Source organism: Trachurus trachurus (assembly GCF_905171665.1).
Source record: "Trachurus trachurus genome assembly, chromosome: 4".
NCBI lineage: Eukaryota > Metazoa > Chordata > Actinopteri > Carangiformes > Carangidae > Trachurus > Trachurus trachurus.
Genome location: NC_139898.1, coordinates 9,371,991 through 9,395,169, shown reverse-complemented (window position 1 = coordinate 9,395,169; position 23,179 = coordinate 9,371,991). Strand labels below are relative to the sequence as shown.

Genomic DNA, 23,179 nt, shown 5'->3' with positions numbered 1-23,179 from the left:
GTGATGTGACCACTGCTTTTAATCTTTCCATTACAGTCATGGGCCTGGGGGCAGACAAGTGAAACTCCAATTTACCCATACTTTCCACTCGCCGAGTACATCAAACCTGTCAATAATTATGGAGTGAGGCATCTCTGTGCACTGTGAGCCTGGGGCTTGTGTAATACAGGGCACAGAGGGAACATATTTTCATTTGGGTTCCACTCTTTTTTTTTATTGTTTTTGTTTTAGAGGTGCCCTTTGAAATTCAATTGTGCAAAACAAAGTTTCACAAACTTCAAAAAATCTCATGTGCATATTTTGTAATGGACGTATTGGAGCATGATGGTTAATCCTTGAAAATCTCTTTTGGTCAGTTCACAACTATCAGCTGTATCAAATCAAAGGTACAAAGTCTGTTACTAAAAAGAGTTATTATAACACATTTTAATTCTGCAGTGTAATTGAAGGGGGCATGTTGTTATAACAAATATAAAATATGTAAGATGATAGAGTCATAGTTAAGTTCCTGGGTATTTGCATAACAGATAAACAGGTTGTACTGAACATGGTCCTACAATTTGGTGCATTTATGTGAACAACAACAACCTGGTTTTCATGATTTATAACACTTGAATGATGCATTGACTAATAGCTACTGTAAATATTAAACAATGACTTCAAAAAAATTAATCAAGTTATGATGAAGAGAAAGGAACTGGACATGAGCAATGAGTTTAACACATGAACATGAACGCAACCTCTCCTCACCCTGCATGCACAAACTGAGGCTCAAAATGCTGCTAATCATCTCAGAGCTCTGTCTCAAAGAGGAGGACTAATCCATGCTGCCTCTGTTATGACACATCCATGCTGCTTTGTCATGTAACCGCAGGTCCTGGCTGAGAACAAGATTACCGTAATCTGTTGTTTTTCCTAATATGAAAGCCAATTAAGATTACACCTGAACACACAGAGCCATAAATAAATAAATAAATAAATAAATAAAACACTATATGCCTATATCTATTATTTTTGCAACTACTGGAAAATAATATAGGAATCTAATTATAGTGGTTGTAAGTTTTAATAAGAAGAACAAATTGCAGTGTAATACAGTACTGCAAACAAAACATTACAATGGTTCAAATGAATCTGGTTAGAGAGGTGAAGGGTCAAAGTTGTGAATGAAGAGACAGGGGGGTGGTTCAACTCCCACTAGTGAATCTGACTAATTGATTCCATTAACTTTCTAATGTGTGGTGCTTGTGCCAAAAAGATCTGCTTCATTTATTTCACGCTGGATTTATAAATAGTGTGTAGGAAAGTATAGCTATAAAAGTTTTACAGAAACTACTTTCTTGACTTAGATTTTTTTTTAAACAAAAAAACAAGAAATATACATATTATAATGGTCCTCTGAAGTTAACTTGATTGAATAATCTAACAGTTAATTAATTGTCTTTAAGTCAGGTGAGCTAAAGATGCCAACAATAGCAGGCACATGTAACACAAAAGACAGAGTCGTGAATAGCCAAAAGATCAAAGACCCATTATTACCTTACCATACTATTTTCGCCTTTCTATAAGCAACAATATCTGCTGGGTCACTGAAGGGAGCTCACACAGGTTATTGTGTCACATGGTGCAGTTTAATGGCAAAATTGATTTTATGGCTTTTCAACACAAGCTACTATGTTAGTGCAGAATCGATTAGCTACTCACAAAGAAAAAAATACACATTGTTTCACATTTAATTCTAATTCCTAATTTAGTTTAAATTACAAATCAAAAATTCTTGGTGAAGTACAGAAACTGTATTTTTTTATTTGGTGCAACTCCAAGAAGAGAATGAAGCTGCAGATTGCAGGCAAGCAATTTGAGCAAAATTTGTTCTATCAAAGGTCTTTTTTTACTGCAAGGACAAGGCTCTTCACAGACTCTCTCAGTGCTGGTCACTGATAGGACAGTTGGCCTTGGGCACAAATTGAATGGCCAGACTCAAGCACTGTCCAGACAGACAGGGCAGCACTAAGCTCTGAAATGGAAAAAATCTTGGTAAGAACAAATTACAAACACAAAGGTACACTGTTAAAATTGTATTAGAAATCCAAATTGACTAGAGTACAGTTGTGTCAGGGCTGAAAACCCATCACTGCCACCTGGTGGCTGCAGTGACACTGGACATAGTTGTTTGTTTTATTATTAACATCAAAAACAAAACTCAAAGAGGAATGTTGCATCATATGGTAAACTGGTAATCGTATTGCTAAGAAAAATTGTATCATTTGACTTTGAATTGAATGACAAATCTGGATAATTAATGAATTCATCTTTATTGCAGACACAATAAGCGGTCCATATCAACAACAACAAGCATGATCAAACAAATTTAAGAAAGAGAGAAAAAGACAGACACGCAGATAGAAAATCAACTCTCCACATAATTCATAAGCAGGCTATCCCACCAGTGTTTTCTAAGCCTATAGCAGCGAAGCGGATAGGTCAAATTGTGAATTTTATAATTTTGTCCTTAAGACCAGACTCTTCTCCATAAAATAGCCTATTTAAGATATTATACGGAAGTGTTTCCCATGTGTAAAAGAAATAAATAAATAAAAATAATAAATACATCTTGTAGCCTACTTTTCAGTATTATGCTTCTAAGTGTGGACTACAAAATGCCACAGTAAAACTACAACTACACACAGCCCCTTCAATTGACCGCCAGTATCCCATGAGTCTTTGCTGCGTGTGCGTGACCTCTCGGAGAACGGGAAGAAGAAGCCGCGGCCCCGCTCAGTGCTCACGCTGCTGTCTGCTGCTGCTGCTGCTACCGACTGGCTACACTGCTGTTTGTAGATCATGGCTGCGTCAAAGCCAGTCGAGCCGCAGTCCGGGACTGGACTACCCCGCTGGCAGCTGGCACTGTTGGTCGGGACTCCCATAGTGCTGGGAGTGGGGGCTGTCTACCTATGGAACCGCAGCCGGACGAAGGAGAGGAAAGGGACCGGGGAGCGGAAAACACCTGAAGGCAGCGCCAGTCCCGTGCCAGGCCAAGACGGCGCAGCTCGAGCCAACCGAGAGCAGGAGAACATGGTAACCGTTGCTTGGAGACTGCTCGTTCCTCTGCTGTCCGTGCAACCGTCAATGCATTATAAGCACGATGAGCCTTTGCTTAACGAGGACACTTTAATAACTAAACCCTGCACCTAGAGTGAAGTCAAGGACACCCACCCGTGACGCTGTCAGTGACAGTTACCTTCACTAGAGCAAGGCCGAGAGCGAACATGGTAGCAACCGGCTCACCGGTGGTGGATTAGCCAGTGATAACTGCTAAGCTAGCCGTCTCGTTAGGTAATGTTATCACGGAGCTAATCGGGCTAGGTTAGCTAGATTCACGTAGCCTGTTTCCAAATGACTATTATTACACGTCTGTACAGCAAGGATAATGGGCATTCAGTGTGCAATTTCAGATGGTTAACCATGCGGTAAAACGCACGTGGGAACAACTTGGTGAGTTTGCCTTTAGTGGCAAAATGTTATGATTGTAATGTTTTTCGGACACGCTAGCTAAGGTTATCTGTTCTGCATGTCCAGTGGGGCGGGGATGGCTGTCATTTGAATCAGCCTGTTTTGACTGGGACAGTTTTATTAGATTAGGTCAATTTATAGGCTACAAGTGGCTGTCATTTCATTCACTGTGTGCTGTCCTTTATCAGCGCCTAATATGAAACACCTGTTTTACATAGCTAACATTATTCGCTGGGTCCAAAGGTCTGTGCTACTTTCACATTTGAAGGTGTTTATCAGGCACCCACAGGGGCAGGGGGCTGTGATATAACTAAACCAGCATGCCTAAATTTAGGCAGAGCTCACATATATGTTGTCAGTGATAGTTGTGTCTGGCTGTGTCAGTTTTAACTGTATGCTTTTAAATCCCTCCTGGTGTAGACAGCACGTTTGTCCATGTTAAGAGTAATCACGGCTTATATTTTTTATTTAGATTCATGTTGTGCAGCAATGAGTTGTTACAAACATGTGATGCAAACTGGCAAGTGACATGACAGCTGCCTTGAAATTCTGACACATTTAACAACAGACTGGAGTCATTTCACATGTATTAACTACTAGTATGGCAGTAATATGCAGGTATAATGATTTGCTGCACTTATTACACTGGGAAGCTGTGGTAACAGCTTTCAGTGGGTTATAAAAACCAGTGGTTCTCTAGGGCCCCAGGAACGGGTTCTTGGTTGTCCTCATCAAAAGTGAACAAATATTTTCACTTTCTGTTTCCATTCCCTGTCATACAGTGTTACACAGTTCTACCATAAACATTACTTATTCATTCAATTTTATATATTGCTGCAGTGTTTGATATTGTCATTGAAATGTGCTTCCTTGACATCGTTTTAATATTTTAGCTTGAACCTGAACCTGAACCTGAACAACATCCGTGAATGATAATTTTTAGTCGGTTTTACCATTTGACATCTCTGGTTAGATCCTAGGTACACCTGAAAAGCTAAATTGAGTTTTAGATGCTAAAGGAATGGATACTAAAATATGTTGAAATACAGTTTTGATTCAGTCCACCGGGTGAACATCTAATCAATAAAATGTACCCTTTCTCTCATTTATTTAGAGCCCTTTGGACCGGGCACAAGGTGCAAAGAACAAGGGCAACAAGTACTTCAAAGCTGGCAAGTATGAGAATGCCATCCAGTGCTACACAGAAGCCATTGCTCTCTGCCCCACAGAGCAGAAGGCTGATTTGTCAACGTTTTACCAGAACCGAGCAGCAGCCTACGAACAGCAGGTTGGCACCACCTTCTTTTAATCACATGTTTTAAATGTTGCAGTATGAGACACTGGATTGAGGTGCTTGAACTTGAAATATGCCTGAAATGGATTCTGTCCAAGTTAAAAGGCAACGACTCGCAACTAAAAGCCAGAAGGGATAAAATAACACTGGTTATACATGTTTGGTGAATGAGTAGCAGATGTTGTGCAAATCACCAATTCTTCAATCCTTGGCCCTTCATCTTTGACTCATCTTTGACTCAAGGTTTTCCACAGATCCTAATGACACCTCACAACGTCCTCTGCTCTCACCAATTCTTCAACTAAAAGTGTAATATTTAAACTGAACAATTAGTGAACTGAGTAACTTTCCTATGGTGTTCATTATCCATTTGATTTTATTCAGAGGTTGCAGATAGCCTATATATTGGTCTTCAGATATCAGTATCACTACAGCTTTCTAACTTTTGCTTTGGATTAAAAATATTTTCATTTGTTAAAAACATTTTAAACCCATGCTGTGCACACCTTTTTGTTAAACTGTAATAAAGCTTGATAGAAATTTAGAGAGATGTTTCCCATAAGTTGCTTTAGTAAGCATCTTTACATCTGGGAAAATGGAGATATTTTATTAAATCAAAGTTAAAAGTGCCAGCTGTGGTGATAATAAATCATGCACTTATTTTCCTTCAAGCAATATCATCTCCAAATTGATACAATAAATAACCGGATGACAAGGCTGTGCCTGTAAACCCTGTGTGTGTACTGGACAGACCTCTGGAGGCTGCTAGGAGGATAAATGGTCGATAACTGTCATTTCAGATGAAGTGGACAGAAGTGGTCCAGGACTGCTCTCAGGCCGTGGAGCTAAATCCGCGATATGTCAAGGCTCTGTTCAGGAGGGCTAAAGCTCTGGAGAAACTAGACAACAAGAAGGAGTGCCTAGAGGGTGAGACACTGTTCATTCTTCTCAAAGGTCTTTTTCCAAGATTAACTTAAAATGTGAGTCTTATTGACACTGACGTTTTTGTTTGCACGCATGTCCTCCAGATGTCACAGCAGTGTGTATACTTGAGGCTTTCCAGAACCAACAGAGCATGCTGCTGGCAGACAAAGTGCTGAAGCAGCTGGGGAAAGAGAAGGCCAAGGACAAATATAAGGTGTTTATCTACTCTCAGAGACATTTCTTTGTATTTAATGTCCATGATTATTCACAAATAACGTACGGTTAAAATTTTCTCCTGTGTAGAACCGAGAGCCCATGATGCCCTCGCCTCAGTTCATCAAGTCCTACTTTAGCTCGTTCACCGATGACATCATCTCACAGCCCCTGCAGAAGGGAGAGAAGAAAGATGAAGACAAGGACAAAGAGGGCGAGGCAGCTGAGGTCACTGAGAGGTCAGAGGTCATTTACTCAGTATCAGATTGTTGGCAAATTTATATTTTCTTTGTCTGGATAGAGGAGCGGAATGTATAAGATAAAGCGGTAGACTAATGAGGAAACTGTGTCCCTGTGTTCAAATTGATTCCTACCTCTGGGAGAGCTTTGACCAGCGGCCACAGTAATGCGGTCATTGTATCGGTCCGTCATAATACAGAAGGAGCTGGCCCGAAAGGTGAAGCTCTTGATTTACCGTCAATCTATGTTCCTACCCTCTCCTATGGTCATTAACTCTGGGTCATGACCGAAAGAACAAGATCCCGGCTACGAGCGGCCGAAATGAGTTTCCTCCGCAGGGTGGCGGGGCGCTCCCTTAGGGATAGGGTGAGGAGGTCTGTCAGCCGGGAGGAGCTCGGAGTAGAGTCGCTGCTCCTCCACATTGAGAGGAGCCAGCTGAGGTGGCTCGGGTATCTGAATCGGATGCCTCCTCAGGAGGTGTTTCGGGCATGTCCCACTGAGATGAGACCCCGAGGAAGACCCAGGACATGCTGGAGTGACTATGTCGCTCGGCTGGCCTGGGAACACCTTGGGATCCTCCCGGAAGAGCTAGAGGAAGTGTCTGGGGAGAGGGAAGTCTGGGTCCCTGCTCAGACTGCTGCCCATGCGACCCGGATGAATCAGAAGAAGATGGATAGATGGATGGATGGATGGTGTTCAAATTAAAATTTTCTAGTACGCAAAAATATTGAAATTCAAGGTCAAAGTGACCTTGACCAATATTTTGGTTTTGGAAATGCAATGCTAAAACTCCTCAAGGCAGGCCTTCAAATTTGGCACAAATGTTCATTTGAACGCAAAGACAAATTGATAACACTTTGGTGGTTCAAGGTCAAGGTCAGTGTGACCTCAAAAAAGACTTTGGCCTTTACTCAGAACTTCACACAGCAATTATACTGTAACAGCATTTCAGAGAAAGGTGAATATTTTATATGACAGAACAGGGATGTGATCTGAAATAGGGCTGCATGATATTGGAAAAAACTAACATTGCCATATTATTTTTTTCTGCAATATATATTGCGATATTAAGAAATACAACACATATACTTCTACATATTTACATGACTCCCTATTGTAAAAATGAAATTCTGAGAACTGAAGCTTTGAAATGAAACGATGCCTGTGTGAAAGCAGCACCCTAAATATCTCATTTTGAGAGTTTGTGAACTCTAAGCAGAGCATGGAGCTGGTTAAGAGACGCTTTTCTGAAAAACAAAAGCTGACAAAAAAAAAAAAAATGACATTGCACGTCCTACGATGTGACTATTGCACATGCACACATCGCGATGTCAATGCTCAAACAATATATTGTGCAACCCAATCTGAAACCAGTCGTATTCTCTTTTAATGTGGCCTTTTCAGTGTCAGCAGCTGATGATAAAGGTGCCCAACTCTGAGCACTCTGAGTTGTCGGGCAGTTAAACATGATGGAAGATTTGCTCATATAAATGTGCTCAAGAAATGTCATTCATATCTTCTATTTGGATTTTTAAGATATTACGAGTAAACAGCTAGACTCTCTTGAATTGGAAGCCAGAGAAGCAGCATTTGAGTTGTGTATCCTCAGGGGAGTGAGGGTGCTTCATGGTTTTTTCTCAGATTCTGATCTGGGAATGATGGCCTTATCATTCCCAGTAAACGCAGGAGATGACCATAACCATCGTACTTATTACATCCATGGAAAATTCCAATTTTGCAACATGAAAGAACACATTTCCTTATGTGCTTTTTTGTTAATTTGTTTTTCGTCTTCACCTCATTAGCTCTGGTTACCTGAAGGCAAAGCAGTACATGGAAGAGGAGAACTACGACAAAATCATCAGCGAATGCACCAAGGAGATTGAGTCCGGTGGTCGATACACTGCTGAGGCCCTTTTGCTGCGTGCCACTTTCTTCCTTCTGATTGGGAACGCTACTGCTGCACAGCCTGACTTGGACCGGGTGATCAACATGCATGATGCCAATGTGAAGGTAAGGATTGTTTGTGTAATGAGTCTGCTCCTAGTTGCTGTATACAGAAGAACTTGACTGTAAGACTGTCACATTTGTGGACTTGCCAGAATCCCATTCAGCCATTTTTACATTTTTGTTTGATGCCTTTTTTGTCTAGTATCTTGTGTAAACAGCCTTGACAGAACTTGACCTACAAACTGACAGTTTCTCTGTTGTATAATTTCCACAGCTACGAGCCAACGCTTTGATCAAGCGCGGAAGCATGTACATGCAGCAGCAGCAGCCCATGCTCTCTACACAAGACTTCAACATGGCGGCCGAGATTGACACACGCAACCCTGATGTCTATCATCACAGGGGTCAGGTAGGAGGCTGATCTGGTTTCTTTACCATTTGATTGATAATTTATTGTGTGTCAGTTTGTAGATTGATTCGTTATCAGCTGAGAACTATTAACTTAAAGGTATGGTACAATACAATACAATATCTCAGTTAGGAGAGTTGACCAGGAGCATCAGACTTGTGTGTTGCTGTGCACAGGGCCACCAGAGAAAACGAACCAGAACCATTTTGTGAAAGTGCACCTGCAGAGTGCGTTGTGCATTTGCCAGAGCTGCATTTGAGCTGATTGAATCAGAACCCAGTGTTAGACAGTGCACTAAATGATACACAATATACAGACTACAAATCTACTGCAAGCACATTACCGAAGTGTGTTTTCTCTTCCTCAGCTGAAGATCCTGTTGGACCAGGTGGACGAGGCAGTGGGAGACTTTGATGAATGCATCCTGCTCAGACCTGACTCTGCTCTGGCTCAGGCACAGAAATGCTTTGCTCTTGTAAGTTGTCCTGCAAAGACTGAGAGGCAAGATTGCCTGACGGTGTTCTCTAGTGTTTAATAGATGGCTCAAATTCAATTTAAGTTTAAATGCTAAAATGTATTTTACTGTTGTGCCCTTCAGTACAGACAAGCATACACTGGAAACAACCCATCACAAGTACAGACAGCCATGGACGGCTTCGAGGATGTTATCAGGAGGTTCCCAAAATGTGCTGAGGGCTATGCTCTTTATGCTCAGGTAGAAAATCCAAAACATTATTTTGCCTGTTATTCATTTGCTTTACTCATCGTACTGTCTGTCGGTTTGAAAAACCTTTTATCCAGATGAGATAATAGCACTGTCAACAAGTTGTTCTGTGTTCCTCTCAAGGCTTTGACTGATCAGCAGCAGTTTGGAAAAGCAGACGAGATGTACGACAAGTGTATTGAACTGGAACCAGACAACGCTACCACATATGTCCACAAGGGGTAGGCATTTATTCTCCTTGTGTAATGTTATTGGTTATTTATGATTCATCTGATTCATGTAAAATAGGACACAGTGGTAACTGTTTTCATATTTATATATATATATGTAGGTTGTTACAGCTTCAATGGAAACAAGACCTCGACCTGGGACTAGAGCTCATCAGTAAGGCCATTGAAATAGACAACAAGTGTGACTTTGCTTATGAAACTATGGGAACCATTGAAGTGCAGAGGTGAGATTATCAATTTAATCCAAACCACACATTTGAGGTATTTTCAACATGCTTGAAATAACCATGATTTTCTTTTCAGGGGGAATCTGGACAAGGCCATAGAAATGTTCAACAAGGCAATTAATCTAGCCAAGTCAGAGATGGAGATGGCCCATTTGTACTCATTATGTGACGCAGCGTACGCCCAGACTGAAGTGGCCCGGAAATACGGTCTGAAACCCCCAACACTCTAACTTCTCTGCCAGTTGATCGCCAATCTCAATCTTCATTGCTGAAACTTACTGTGTTAAAACTGCAACTGTCTGACTTACTTTGATTTGTTGAAAAAAAAAAAAGATGAATACTGGATTATATGCGGAAAAAAATGAAGACCCCTGAATATAAACCATGTTTACATCACATTTAAGGGGTTTGTTGTCGTGGAAAAGGATTTCTGTTCACAGTCGAGCCGAGGCTGTGATCCAGGTCTCTGATACACCCAGTGGGTTGTTGGGTTGGGGGCACCAAGGGGATCTAAACCAACAGAGCCCTTTGCTGGCACTTACTTCAAACAAAACATCATTATAAAACCTTTGTATTGCTCCGAATAAAGAGAAAGGAAAAGCATACATGAATGGCCATGTATACCTGTCGAAATTACTAGTAACTATTTGAAATGTAAGAGAATTGAAATGTGCGCAGTCTATTGAACCAATCACTGACTTTGAAGCTTCTGTGACACTTTTAAATCTACAGAAAATACTGTGAGAGCTTTATATAGTTCTAATGGACTGCTCACGTGTTAATTTATGCTGATTTGAAGTGTTTTTGTCCAGCTACTTCCATATTGTAACATACATTAACAGTTTCGAATGCAAGATTAAAATAATAGTGAAATGTATAATGTCTGTGTTTGTATTGCTGGAACTGATCCCATGGATATGGGACAGCAGTTGGGTTAGTTTAAGTGTTTGTTCTTTTTCTGTTCTTTTTTTTTTAATGATGGGATTGCCTGTTTTCTTTTTTTTATATACATTGTGCAGCATGTTCACTTTATAAATAAATGTAAATGCAATGCTCTTGCTGTCATGAACACTAGGAAAACCCCAATTAAAGGATACTTCGGGCAAAACACTTTTGATTAGAAGAACTTAACTTAACTTTGTCTTCTAGGTTTTTTTTGTTTCTTTTTTCTATGTAAATTAAAGTCAAGAATTGCCTCTAGTGTCAGGAGATGTCACAAGGGATTGGCTAGTCAGTGTTTTTTTCCTAGCTCACTTTAAATAAGAGACATGATTTATTTTCTATTGATTGTAAAATGTTTATTTTCATGCTACATATGGTTCCATCTTTTGACAGAGTAAACTTTAAGACTGAGTTTTTTCCTCTCCCATTCTTATCACCTCCCCACAACCCAAGCTTTATTGTTTCCAGCCTACACGCAGCCCTGAGAATCTCTTGGTACAGTGTATGATTTGGTTCTCAAGTAGCAGCTATACACTGTAAAAAAAAAAAAAAAAGGCCACTACTGCTGAATGCATGAGAGGAACTAAAATGAAACTGACCTGTTCCCTGTGACATTCATAGATCCAGCAGCAGCAATGGCTACAATTGATTGAATGTGTTGTAATGCCAAAGAACCAAATCATGCATTCTACTGTAGCTGCAGCTGGTGAAGATGACCTTGCAACAAAAATCAATTTCTCACTTAATTAAGGCTTCACCTGGGGGGAGATTGTTGTTACTTATAGCAGTTAATCTGCAAATATCCACTAAATATTGGCTGTTTGATGGAAAATCAGTGATATGTATGGTGACCAAACTGAAAGAATATGAATCCTAATAAAGTTATAATTCCTGGAATGAATTTAAAATTTTCTTCTGGTTTAATGTGTACAGCCTTTTAAATGCATCAATTACACTTAATCTTGATTTCTTTTCCAGTGATAAACTTCATTTTGTATTCCATCTTTTAATACTCAGTCTTTTGGGGGGTTTGTCCTGATGACCTTAATTACTGACTGGTACACTAGCATGTTAGATAAAATGCAGCACTTGGAACATCACATTAACCAGAAGTGGATGATCAACACTGAAATAGAGATACAGCTTTTATATTATTAAACTAACCCAGGATATTAATATAATGTAGTAGTAATGAGTCTTCTGAAGGAAATGATGGCTGAATACCATTTAGCTTCGTCAGTTAAAGGTACACACCGGCTTGCAACCACAATTCAGTAAAATACAACCATTGTTAATAATTAACCATGGCAGGAAGTATGTTTCTTATCTATGACAAAAAAAAAAAAAAAGCAATAAAATAATAATAATACATTTTATTTGTTGGCGCCTTTCAAGGCACTCAAGGTCATCTTACAAATAGATAACATTAGAACAGTACAGTAGCAAAATATACAAATAATAAATATACAAATAGCAAAATAAATGTACAAGTAATAAAAAGCCTATTTTTTTCAGGTGTAACTCATTGTCAATATTCAGTGCTGATATCTTTGTCACATCTGGAAACAAGGCCTATTTTTTTCAGGTGTAACTCATTGTCAATATTCAGTGCTGATATCTTTGTCACATCTGGAAACAAGCACAGTGTGTTTTTTCACCAGACCATAAGTGGCTCATTAATCGATGACAGCGTTGCACGACAGCCCGGCCATGTTGACGGCATTTGACGTGTCTCCGTCAACACAACAATGGCGGATGCCGTGGAGGAAGCTCTTCAGGGCAGCTGGTGAGACAATTTGCTATCGGACTAATGTTATTAGAGACGTTATTTTGACTGTCAAACACTCGTGTCGGCTTCATTTGGTGGCACTTCGTGTGAAGTAACTAAACATGAGTGTGGGAGTTAAACCCGCTCCGCTGACGGCGGCCGTCGGTCGAGCCCGGTCTGGTACCGTTACTGCTCGGCAGCTAGCCAGCTAATGTTAAAGAGCTAAGTTGGTTTTGTTAAGCAGCCACGGCACTAAGACGGACAAAGATAAGAGTTTCTGAAAATAACAGTCGCTATATATATATGTTTCATCCTTTTCTTTCTCGTATTGACAAGTTCGCATACCAAGCTTGTTAGCTAGCGAGCTAACAGCAACTAGCCGGTGTTGGTCGAGTTCTGCCGAACAGAACCACACCTGGCAGCGCCGAGGCTCTCACCTCATGCTCTCCGTTCAAATACAGTCACATCACATGATGCAAGTCATGTTAGGGACTTGTCGTGCTGGAGCTGTCAGGACTTTCTAAAGATAAGTTAAGGATCTTGGTGATTTCCAAATCTTTTTATTAGATCACCTGTTAAACAGCCAAGCTAATAGCCTACATCATCCGAACCTGTTGTCACGATTCACATTACAATGATACAGAAGATTAAAGCTAAAGTCAGATTTCTATCATATCATTCATTTATTAATCACTGCCAATTGTAGTTAAGTGTACAGATTATAATTCATCACATAAAGCATACAGTTGTTTATTTTGTTTGACTTGACATCGAGAAACTCATTTGTAGTACTTAGAGCATTAGCCTATTACTACAGGTGAAAAGCAGCAAATCCGGTCCTTAGACAATTCAATTCAATTCAAATAACTGTATTTGTCTCGAGGTGCAATTTTAGAATAGTAGTAGTTCAAAAGAAAAGTGCACACATAGACAATAACTACAGCTATAAAAGCATAAATACATCCTTTAGCTAGGCTGTAACCAAAACATCAAACTATAGTAAGTGTGTGCTGACAATGTCTCCTCAGGGACCAAGATCTAGCTGAGGCTCTGGACTCGGGAGGTTCTGACATGGAGATGGAGAGAAGTATCATCCAGGTCCAGGAGCATTCGGCCCAACACAAGGCCAAGATGTGGAAGGTGAGGTCGTAATGTGTCTGTAGTGTAGTTAAAGCATGCACTCCTTACCGCTCACAATCAAGGTATTGTGTATGTGTATGTATGACATGACTAGAACTCATTACTGCTTTGTTGTGAGCATCCACATGCCGTGAACGTGGGTACTACCGTATTTACGTCAGGCAGAAGTTAACAAACTGGTAACGCCAGCGTCTCATGCTCTAGTGGTTTCAGGGCCGTGCTTTCCTGATGACACACCCATACCCAGGGCTTTAGTCTGGACTCTGAAACCACATACCTACTACATACTTAATCGATGAATCGTGTCCACAGATAACGAAAGCTTCTATTTTGGACATTTAACACCTGTACATTTATGCAACTGCCCATTTTTTAGGCTTTGTAGATGACAGATGTTAGTTTTGCATTCAAACATTTTTTTTTAATATAAAAATTATACAATTGTCAATTATTGACTCATAAAAATGTGATTTTATAGTCTTTAAAATGTAATGTGATTAATTTATATGTAATATATATGTAAATAAGTCTAAAAGGAAATATTAGGCAGTATTTATGTACATTAGCTTAAGAGCTTAATGTATTGGTCCTAATGTTTTTAAATACTCTAAATGTTTAAAACTCAATGGCTGGCATTACAATGATCTTAATACTTAGAAATCAATGGCGGACACAAGTTGTGACAGTGGTGTTTGGAGACATAATCGATGCACATGATGTTATCTGACCAGTCTAAACAAACTGTATTTTGTTAGTTGTTTGTTTCATTCCGGTCAGTGTTATATATTTGATAATTCTGGTGATCTTGAACATGTTTAGTATTAGCCCCTAAAAAAAAAAAAAAACTCTTAGATAGTGTCGCATTGCTTGTTATGGCGATCATCTGCTCTGATTGCAGCTATCGTTGGGTTTTAAAAACTCTGAATAGTCACCAGTTAATGTCAATTCATGCAGCTGCATTCAGGATTGATTGTGCGTTTTGTTCCTCTCTGACTCAGTGTGTGCATGTTCAGCAGTGCCTCCTTGTGTCCTTGTGTTTGCAGATTGCTTTAAATGTCTCTGGAAAAGGAGACAGCCTGTCTCCCTGGGACGGCGTCTTCGATTTACCAGAACAGACACTCATTCATAACCGCAGTCAACAGCTGATCGGTGAGTAAATGCCTCTAATCTTTCACACAATGCAGATTTTTGGGATTGTTGTAAAACCTAGGATGAGAGTCCTCCTCATGATGTAATCACACAGCCTGGCGGTATCTACAGAAGATTGTCAGGTTTCCGAGGAACAAATGTCTTTTATTATTCCGCCCCTCTGACAAGTTGACAACAAGAGCAGCTCAAAATAGAAAGCCTCTCATCGGAAAGATGCCCAGAAAAACTAGGCATCCAGAAAAAGTGCTCTTTCATGCATATTTTAATAGTCATGTACAGTCTCACTCAAGCTTTCTCAGTAGAAAAACACAACTAACACCCTCCCCGGTCCCCATGTTTAGATCAGCTGGGTGTATCGGAGGAGGAGAGGAGCGACGCGGTGTCTGATGTCGAGTCAGTCATCACTTTCTACTGTAAGTCCCGCAACATCACCTTCACCCCGGAGCTGAGCTGGCCGCATCTGCTCCAACCTTTACTGGGGCTTCAGCTCCCCCGCAGCGACCTTTACAACTGTTTCTACGCTGTCATGAACAAATACATCCCCAGGTGAATCATCTGAGCCTCGCTTGTCCTTTTCACCCCACTGCACACGTAGGCATGAACTTTAATAACCGGGATGTCTGGGGAAAAATGCTGTTTGTTTCAGGGACTGTGTGCCGAACGGCCGACCCTTCCACCTGTACAGACTACTGCTGCAGTACCACGAGCCGGAGCTCTGCTCCTTCTTGGACACCAAAAAGATCACACCTGACTCTTATGCCATCAACTGGGTGAGTTTATTTTTTCTCTTCACGTTCACATGTCATGTTGTTTCCCAGTGATTCAGCGATTCAGGACTGTGTCTCTGTGTTTGTCTCCTCCATAGCTGGGCAGTGTGTTTTCCAGTCACTGCCTTCCTGACGTCACCCAGGGCTTGTGGGACTGCTACCTCCAGCAGGCCGACCCCTTCCTCGTCTTCTTCCTCATGCTCGTCATGCTCGTCAACGCCAAGTAGGCAGCTGCTAAACAGAGACACAGTCATATTCAGGAAAAGTGAAGTGTGTGTTTGATTTGTCTGTGTTTGCTTCCCACCTCAGAGAGTCCATCCTCTCACAAGAAGGAGGCGGCAAAGAGGAAATCATCAGTAAGTTAAGCTTCTTTTCTTTTTTTCTCTGTATCTTGTTAAGAGTGGAAATTAACAAGGATTTTTGTGTCACAGAAATGCTGGAAGCGTTTCCTTCTCTCCTGGAAGCCGAAGACGTCGAAGATTTGTTTTCTTTGGCTCAGTATTACCAGAGCAAGACCCCCGTGTCCCTCAGAAAGGTAAGGTGCTCTGTGACAATACAAAAGCTTGTTTTCGACACACACAGAGTAGCGCTCGAGCTCCAACAAAGAGGTGTGGGAACCAGCACAACAGACTTTCAAATCTATGCTTTCTCTGCCCTGGTAGATGAACCAGAATCTGTTTGGTAGCAGCCTGGTGGCTCTGAAAGAAGAGGACATTGACCTGAGTCAGGCCCTGTGTCTCCCTGTGTCTGTGCCGGAAATCCTGCAGGCAAACCAGCTGCAGCAGGTCAGAAACTCTCAGGTTACATTTCACATATTTTAACTAATAAAGAAACGATAAATATTTAGTGTGTCAGTCACGTGAGAAACAAAAAAGAGAGGATGATATGTAATGTCAAAATGATGGATGTTAAAGGATGGGGTTCGGTTCTTCGTGGTGGACTGTCGGCCTGCGGAGCAGTACAACGCTGGGCACCTGTCCACAGCCTTCCACCTGGACTCTGACCTGGTGAGACATTGGCAAAATGGTTTATACATGACCATGTGTGTTTACTAAATGTAAGTACCGGTAATTAATTTGTTTCTTTTCCTCCAACAGATGCTCCAGAATCCGTCTGAGTTTGCCCTCTCTGTGAAATCCCTGTTGGAGGCTCAGAAGCAGTCGTTAGAGTCGGGCTCCATCGCCAGTGGAGAGCACTTGTGCTTCATGGGCAGTGGGAGGGAGGAGGAGGACATGTACATGAACATGGTGTTGGCCCACTTCCTGCAGGTCAGGGACAAATGAGAGGGATGGATGACAGACTGCACAGACTTTCTTTTGCTTCCTGTGTGGAAACATAAATTATTGCACTGTTTGCTAAATGTGATAAATGTACGTGTTCTTCACCACATCTTTACTTCCTCTTGCAGAAAAACAAAGAATATGTCAGCATTGCAAAAGGAGGTTTCATGGGTAAGTGCATGCTGCTGAAGGCTGTGTATTCATATTGTACAGTATATGGCTAAGAATTGAAACTCAGTGAGGTCTGTGTGATTGCAGCGCTGCAGCAGCACCTGGTGGACATGAACGTGGAAGGCCTCGACTCTTCATACGTCCACTGGATCGTCAGCACATCAGGATCTCACAGCAGCCTCAGCTCTGCAGATGTAAGTGACCAGACAGTGACGGTAGAGTTGAAAAACACAACTGCATGTGAATTAAAGTCATACAGGATGAGTGGGCCAGGTATATTTCTTGGGGAGATGCTGTACAGTGATAATGTTTGAGGAATGGGAGTTTTACATCTGTATCTTCTGTCTCTTTCTTTTTTGCTTTATTTCAACAGGCTGGAGTGGGGTTTGAGCGTGTGTTGGGTGTGGGTTGGTTGCTCTGTTTAGTGATAGGATGCGTCTCTTTTCCCGTGTATACTACTGATGTTGTGTTTGGATATGAAAACTACATGTGGAATAAAAACACAGGATGTATCACTGACATTGTGTACTTCACGTTGTTTTGACAGGGAGAGTCTCTGAGCAGCCCTGGGGACAGCAAAGGCGTCAAGTCCTTGGTGAACAAAATGACGTTTGCTCTCAAGTCCAAGTCGGTAAACGTAAAGGAGAAGATGATCAGCTTCATCGAGAATACCTCCACCCCCGTAGACAGGTGAGGACCCACTCATGAAACCAATGCTACATCACACATCTCCCATTTACTCTTTTACTTCTTGTTTATTCTCAACATTAACATTGAGCTTTGCCATGATTTTCATTTGCTGAGCAAAATTTGCTATTCAGGATGTTTTCAAATGTTTGATCCCTCTCACTAATAAACAATCTTTGTAATCAATATATCCAAAAAACACATATTAACATTAATGTTTTTGTATTTATTCGAGTATTTGGGGGTGATCCATGTTTATACTTGATGTAGTCAGCAGAAATGTTGCTAAAGAGTCTAAGCTGCGTGGACTGTAAATATGGACCCTGACGACCTTTAGCTCTGCAGTTCTGTTGTATTCTGACTTCAGTTCACCATACCTTGTGCCTTATTCCACGCTAGAATATCTTTCAATCTGCCTTGGCCAGAGAAGGTGATTCCAGATCGGTAAGAGCTCCCTGACATCAGGCTGTTTGTCACCAGCATGCCCACTGGCTGCAGACCCACTCCAGCCCCCGGGGTTGTAGGACACGTAGTAGCGCACTGTGTCACATTAACGCATGCTTTAGTACCTGCCAGCACCGCTCACTCATGTAATAACAGCAGCACACATTCCCCATACAGTGTGGGAGGGCCGTGTACGAGACGTCTCTTCTGATCTGTCTTCATGCTTTCACTAACATGTAGCACTGCCTTAACGTTGTCACTGTTTAAGCTGCTGTGGCCTCTCAGGAGGCATCGACTCATCTCCACATCTGCAACTTGCTGTCTCTCTCTCTGAGCTGAGTAACTGAGGCAATTTTAAGGAGAACCTCATCCTCACTGCAGTTTGCTTGGAACCGCACTGACCAGTCCGTCTGTCCATTTCATTGCTCTTATAGATGATAGCTGGGGCTATGCAAACAAATTAAAATCCACTTTATTGATTAAATTCCATTAAATAGCCCTGGTTATCATTCAGAACTAATCTTTAAAGGGATAGTTCAACATTTTTGACAAATTGGCCCATTGCCATAATCCCTATAGTTTTAGGAGTAGGTTTGCTCATCAGCGATTTTGCATGAATTTACCTCGAAAATAACTCTGTCTCGTAACGTTCCGTTATTATCTCATAGCGTGGTGAATGTGCAGGTCACAACTTGTCCACCAGAGCGTTTTGGAGTTGTTGGATTGTGTATTTGATGAGTTTGATGAGGGAAACCAAGAAATCCCATTAGCCTCCGTAGCGTAGCTCTGAGCAGCTCGTGGCTCTGCTCCACCGTTCTAAAAACAGCTTGCACCGACAAATAAAGGTAACAAACCTACTGCTATGACTATAGGGATTATGGCAATGGGCCAATTTGCCAAAATGTTGAACTGTCCCTTTAACCCCTAGGAAGCTCTTTGTTATTTAACCTATTTCTTTGTATTTAGCAGTGTAACCTATCCAGTAGTGGGATAACAATGTTTACAGCAGCCTGGAGATCTTCATGCCATTGCTATTTGTGTGCAACCCCGCTGTTATGTCTATATGATGTCACTTTTCATCACATTCTTCTTTTACACAGCACTGAGAAGTTGCCTTGTTGTCTTTTCTCCATCTTTAGGCATGTGAGCAGCAGCGACCGTGTTGGCAAACCATACCGAGGTGTTAAGCCAGTGTTCAGTATTGGTGATGAAGAGGAGTACGACACAGGTGAGATCTCAATGAATGTAAAAAAGGGGGCTTTTGGAGTGTTTAAAAATTGTCTGAGCTTTTATTTTTGAAAAACAGAAGATAACCATCCACCCCTTCTCTGTGCAGACGAGATCGACAGCTCGTCCATGTCCGATGACGACAGGAAGGAGATCGTCAACATTCAGACCTGGATAAACAAACCAGATGTGAAGCATCACATTCCATGTAATGAGGTGAAAGAAACTGGTCACATGTTCCCGAGGTGAGTGGACGGACGCCTGCTTCAGCGGCTTTGGTAATGTGTGTGAAAAAATGTTCCTCATGACACCCATCCTCCTGCACGGCCGTCATGGCCGTTGGAGAATGGATTGGGCAAGCAATGGGGGGAAAGTTGCATTGAAACATGACTAATTCCCACTTCCTTCGAATTGAATCAACACTTGCTCTTGTTCTTCCGTGTCTCCAGCCACTTGCTGATCACAGCAACTCACATGTACTGCCTGAGGGAGATCGCCTCGAGAAAAGGCTTTGCCTACATCCAGTCCAGACAAGCACTGAACTCCGTGGTGAAGATCACATCCAAAAAGAAGCACCCCGAACTCATCACCTTCAAGTTTGGCACCAACAACTCGGCTGGAGTGGAGATCTCAGCAGTGGAGAGGTGCTTGTTCTACACACACAGATTTGCATTCATATTGATGAGAAATAAGCTTGACTGGGAGTGATTCAATATAATTCACAGCCCCTTATTACCTGAATGGTCCAGTTACCTGTTAGACTGTCTGAGGTTTCTTGTGCTTCATTGTCAAGTCAATTTTAGATGTTATGTAAAAGTAACATAATATAATAGTAGACATAGAAGCACTACAAAAGTAGCCAGTTGAATCTTTTTCTGTTTGATGTAACAAGTGTAATTTTGGCTGATGTCCCGTCCTCTTTCCTTCCCCTCTCTTAGATATTTAATACCAAATGCAGGCGATGCCACCAAGGTCATCAAGCAGCAGATCATGAAAGTCCTAGATGCCCTGGAGAGCTCGTAAAGGGAGGTGACGGTGTCACGATGGAGGAGGGAGGGGGTCACACACCGGCCAGCCGTGACACAAACTATTAAGTCACCGTCTGCCAAGAGTGAAACCTTCTCCCGTTGTCCCTCGGCTGTCCTCCCTCCTGGACAGATCCAGTGCAGTGTTGACTGTAAAGCCCTGTGTGTCTGTGTTTGGGACATGGGGGGGGGCACACCACTGACTGCAGACCTGTGGGACAGGCTGTGTGTGTGTTGAAATACTTAGGTGCTCTGCAGTCATCAAACCATAATCTTACACTAATTTAAAAGTATTGGTTATAGTGTATGTTTTACGTTACTCTTGACAAAATACGGGATCTCATTACAATGCAGTTCCACTTTGGCGATTTCCCTCTGGCCTTAACGTAGCGTACTGACCGACCAGTGGCAAACCTGTTCAATCATCACATGACTGACCCTTTTTCTTTTGACTTGGAACGTCTCGTTTCTGACCCCTCTGTTTCTGTGGCAAACAGTAAATACAGTTCAGTCATGTCTCTTGATTTCACTTTTTCTGATGTTTTCAGTAGATTTAATGATCATTGTTCTGGTCAGGACGTGACCATGAGTCAGCAAACTTAACTTAAAGATGCACATCCCAAAACAAAAACAAGCAGTGCTGGCACATGAGGCAGGTTTCCTACCGCAACAACTGTTTTTGATAACTTTTCTTTTCCAACAGGCCGCCTTAAATAGAAATTATTTGGGGGTGTTTATAAATATGTGATGTATATATCGTGTATACTGCTCTATATCAGCACAGACCTTTGCAATGTCGTTTTGAAAGCATATCCTGATAGTTAGAATATGCAGTGAAAACCTAAAAAACTGGCTTCTAAACCAGCTCACACGGTTTGAAGTTCCCCTTCTTTCTAGAGTAAGAAGTGAGCCTTTTACAGAGTTTCTGGGAGATAATTTATTCTCTGCTTTTACATATAATAATGACTTAACCTCATCTCATAGCAGTCGGATGTAGCTCTCCGAAAAAGCATCATTCACAGCCCCTTCTGCACTCCATCGGTATTACAACAGCAGGTTCGGTGATTGTAGTTATAAAGAGCCTGAGCACCTTAGTATTTTTCCATCCCATTCAGATTCAGTATGTGGTTGATTTTCCCACTTCAATGCCTGTGTGTGGCTGTTTTTTTTCTGAGAATGCAGAAGGCTGTTATTGTAACCGAAGCACCGCTGTCACCGCAGCTGGGCCTGTGCTCCGCGCCGCGATGCACAGCTTTGACAGGAGCTAAGATCGGGCCGTCTCATCTGTCACATTTGTCATCATAACTGAGCAGCTTTCGTTTGCCTGACACTGTTGCCTTCGGCCTCATGGCTGTGACGTGTGATCCCGGCACCAGCAGTGGCAGCATATCGCAGTGTATCGCTGCTTCTCCATCTAATCTAAACCTTTTTGGGACTTTTTTCCTGGCTTTTTTCTGGCTTAAAATGTTTGTTTGCATTGAGGTCTAGTTGTGTAGGCAGCCTGGGTTAAAAGTGTCAAAGCCTCCTAAGTGATGTAGCCCCTTCCAACTGAAGCCTCAGTCCAGAGAGGGGTTGTCTCTTTAATGACAGGAGTAGTCATCTAGAGTGAAACACACGGCACATTTAAATATGGGCAACCAGAAGCAAAACTTGAATCAATGACTCTTAAATCTGGTCTTTCTTCACTCCAGTCCTTCATAGCATTCCTGTGTAACCCATGCATTGTGTTGTAATTTGTAATTTTGTGATACTTCTGAGTATTCTGTTGAGTCGAACATCCTTGACTGGGGAGTCTTTACATTACTCTGTAACATCACTGGCAAAGGATGTCAACCACTAGTCGAAACGCAACATGTCTCAAGTGTAATTTGCACCTTACTGTACTGCTATTATTTTCTAAGCGTTTCTGTTTTTAATAAATGGAGATTATTCGACTGCACCCATGAAGTTAGAGTGATTTGTTCACCGTTATTTGACAGGTACAGTATGTGGCTTGAATGTCCTTAGTGGTGATTAAAACATCCTCCACAGTGTCAAGCAGCAAATTATTAAGTGCAGATGTTTCAGTCCTAGATCTCCACCTAATGGTGGTTTAGGTGTAGGACCAAAACATCACCACTAATTGTTTGCTGTAATTTGGACAGTGAGCAGGATTTTTACTTCCACTCATCACCTGCCTCACACAACAGTTTCAACAATGTACATAGTTTAAAGGTTCCCTATAGTACAAAGTTTGATTATAGAGGAGGTCTCCAGGCTCTATCTTTATTCTGCAAAAGCTCACACAAAACAGTGAGCCAATCAGGAGAGAGACTCAGAGCCCCCTCTCTCCTGATTGGCTCACTGACCTGTAGTTACCATAGCTCCAGAGAGAAACTACATTGAAATGGATTTTGGTTCTCATAACCACCTATATCTGATTATGGATCAATACTTCAGAAAAAATAAAAACATGTGGTTCTTGCAGACTACAGTAGCTACAACAGACACATTTAAATCCTAATTTATCTTTTATTTTGGAAAGAACAAATGCTGTTGCTATGTGTAAAGTAATGGTTAGGAAGAAGAAGGAAAAGCAAATGCATCATGTGTTTTTGTGCCTGCTCTGCTCTTTGAAACGAGTTGCAGAGGAGCGTTGTATTGGTTTATCGTGTAATGTAGAGTATATTATAATTGATTAGACTAGTTGGGACACAATTCAAATGTGAAGTTAGATTTAGTAGGAGCTGATATAAATACAGAGTTTAAATTGATTATTTAAAACTATATTCAGTTTGTATGTAATATAATACTCATGATCTTTGCTTCTGCTGGTTCATTATTAAAGTCTCCGACTCTCGCACTGAAACTTGATT

The 23,179-nt window shown here is 41.4% G+C and overlaps 2 protein-coding genes across 3 annotated transcripts; both read left to right on the top strand.

Annotated features, from left to right (window-relative positions):
- Positions 1-2,745: 2,745 nt before the first annotated feature.
- On the top strand, positions 2,746-10,312 carry tomm70a (translocase of outer mitochondrial membrane 70 homolog A). The gene is made up of 12 exons (XM_083970002.1): positions 2,746-3,078; positions 4,628-4,801; positions 5,608-5,734; positions 5,836-5,945; positions 6,035-6,183; positions 7,990-8,197; positions 8,409-8,543; positions 8,911-9,018; positions 9,142-9,258; positions 9,391-9,488; positions 9,599-9,721; positions 9,801-10,312. The coding sequence occupies exons 1-12, from the start codon at positions 2,845-2,847 to the stop codon at positions 9,952-9,954; spliced, it is 1,737 nt and encodes a 578-aa protein (XP_083826128.1). The 5' UTR covers positions 2,746-2,844; the 3' UTR covers positions 9,955-10,312.
- Positions 10,313-12,366: 2,054 nt separating this feature from the next.
- Positions 12,367-22,239, top strand: tbc1d23 (TBC1 domain family, member 23). Of its 2 annotated transcripts, XM_083969645.1 has the most exons (19): positions 12,367-12,452; positions 13,463-13,574; positions 14,618-14,723; positions 15,065-15,269; positions 15,370-15,493; positions 15,589-15,713; positions 15,800-15,846; positions 15,922-16,025; positions 16,153-16,275; positions 16,405-16,497; positions 16,588-16,758; positions 16,899-16,941; positions 17,029-17,135; positions 17,489-17,631; positions 18,028-18,072; positions 19,212-19,300; positions 19,409-19,544; positions 19,749-19,943; positions 20,238-22,239. In XM_083969645.1, the coding sequence occupies exons 1-19, from the start codon at positions 12,415-12,417 to the stop codon at positions 20,320-20,322; spliced, it is 2,091 nt and encodes a 696-aa protein (XP_083825771.1). In that variant the 5' UTR covers positions 12,367-12,414; the 3' UTR covers positions 20,323-22,239. The 2 variants fall into 2 exon arrangements, with proteins under 2 accessions (XP_083825771.1, XP_083825772.1); XM_083969646.1 differs by lacking the exon at positions 18,028-18,072.
- The last annotated feature ends 940 nt before the right edge of the window (positions 22,240-23,179 follow it).

Bases quoted from the DNA above. Each gene is read 5' to 3' on its own strand.
- tbc1d23 (XM_083969645.1), top strand. From the start codon at position 12,415: ATGGCGGATGCCGTGGAGGAAGCTCTTCAGGGCAGCTG. The intron at 15,714-15,799 runs GTAGGCAGCTGC...TTCCCACCTCAG, and splicing joins GTCATGCTCGTCAACGCCAA to AGAGTCCATCCTCTCACAAG. The intron at 16,498-16,587 runs GTGAGACATTGG...TTCCTCCAACAG, and splicing joins TCCACCTGGACTCTGACCTG to ATGCTCCAGAATCCGTCTGA.
- tomm70a (XM_083970002.1), top strand. From the start codon at position 2,845: ATGGCTGCGTCAAAGCCAGTCGAGCCGCAGTCCGGGACTGGACTACCC. The intron at 5,735-5,835 runs GTGAGACACTGT...CATGTCCTCCAG, and splicing joins CAAGAAGGAGTGCCTAGAGG to ATGTCACAGCAGTGTGTATA. The intron at 9,019-9,141 runs GTAAGTTGTCCT...TGTGCCCTTCAG, and splicing joins CACAGAAATGCTTTGCTCTT to TACAGACAAGCATACACTGG.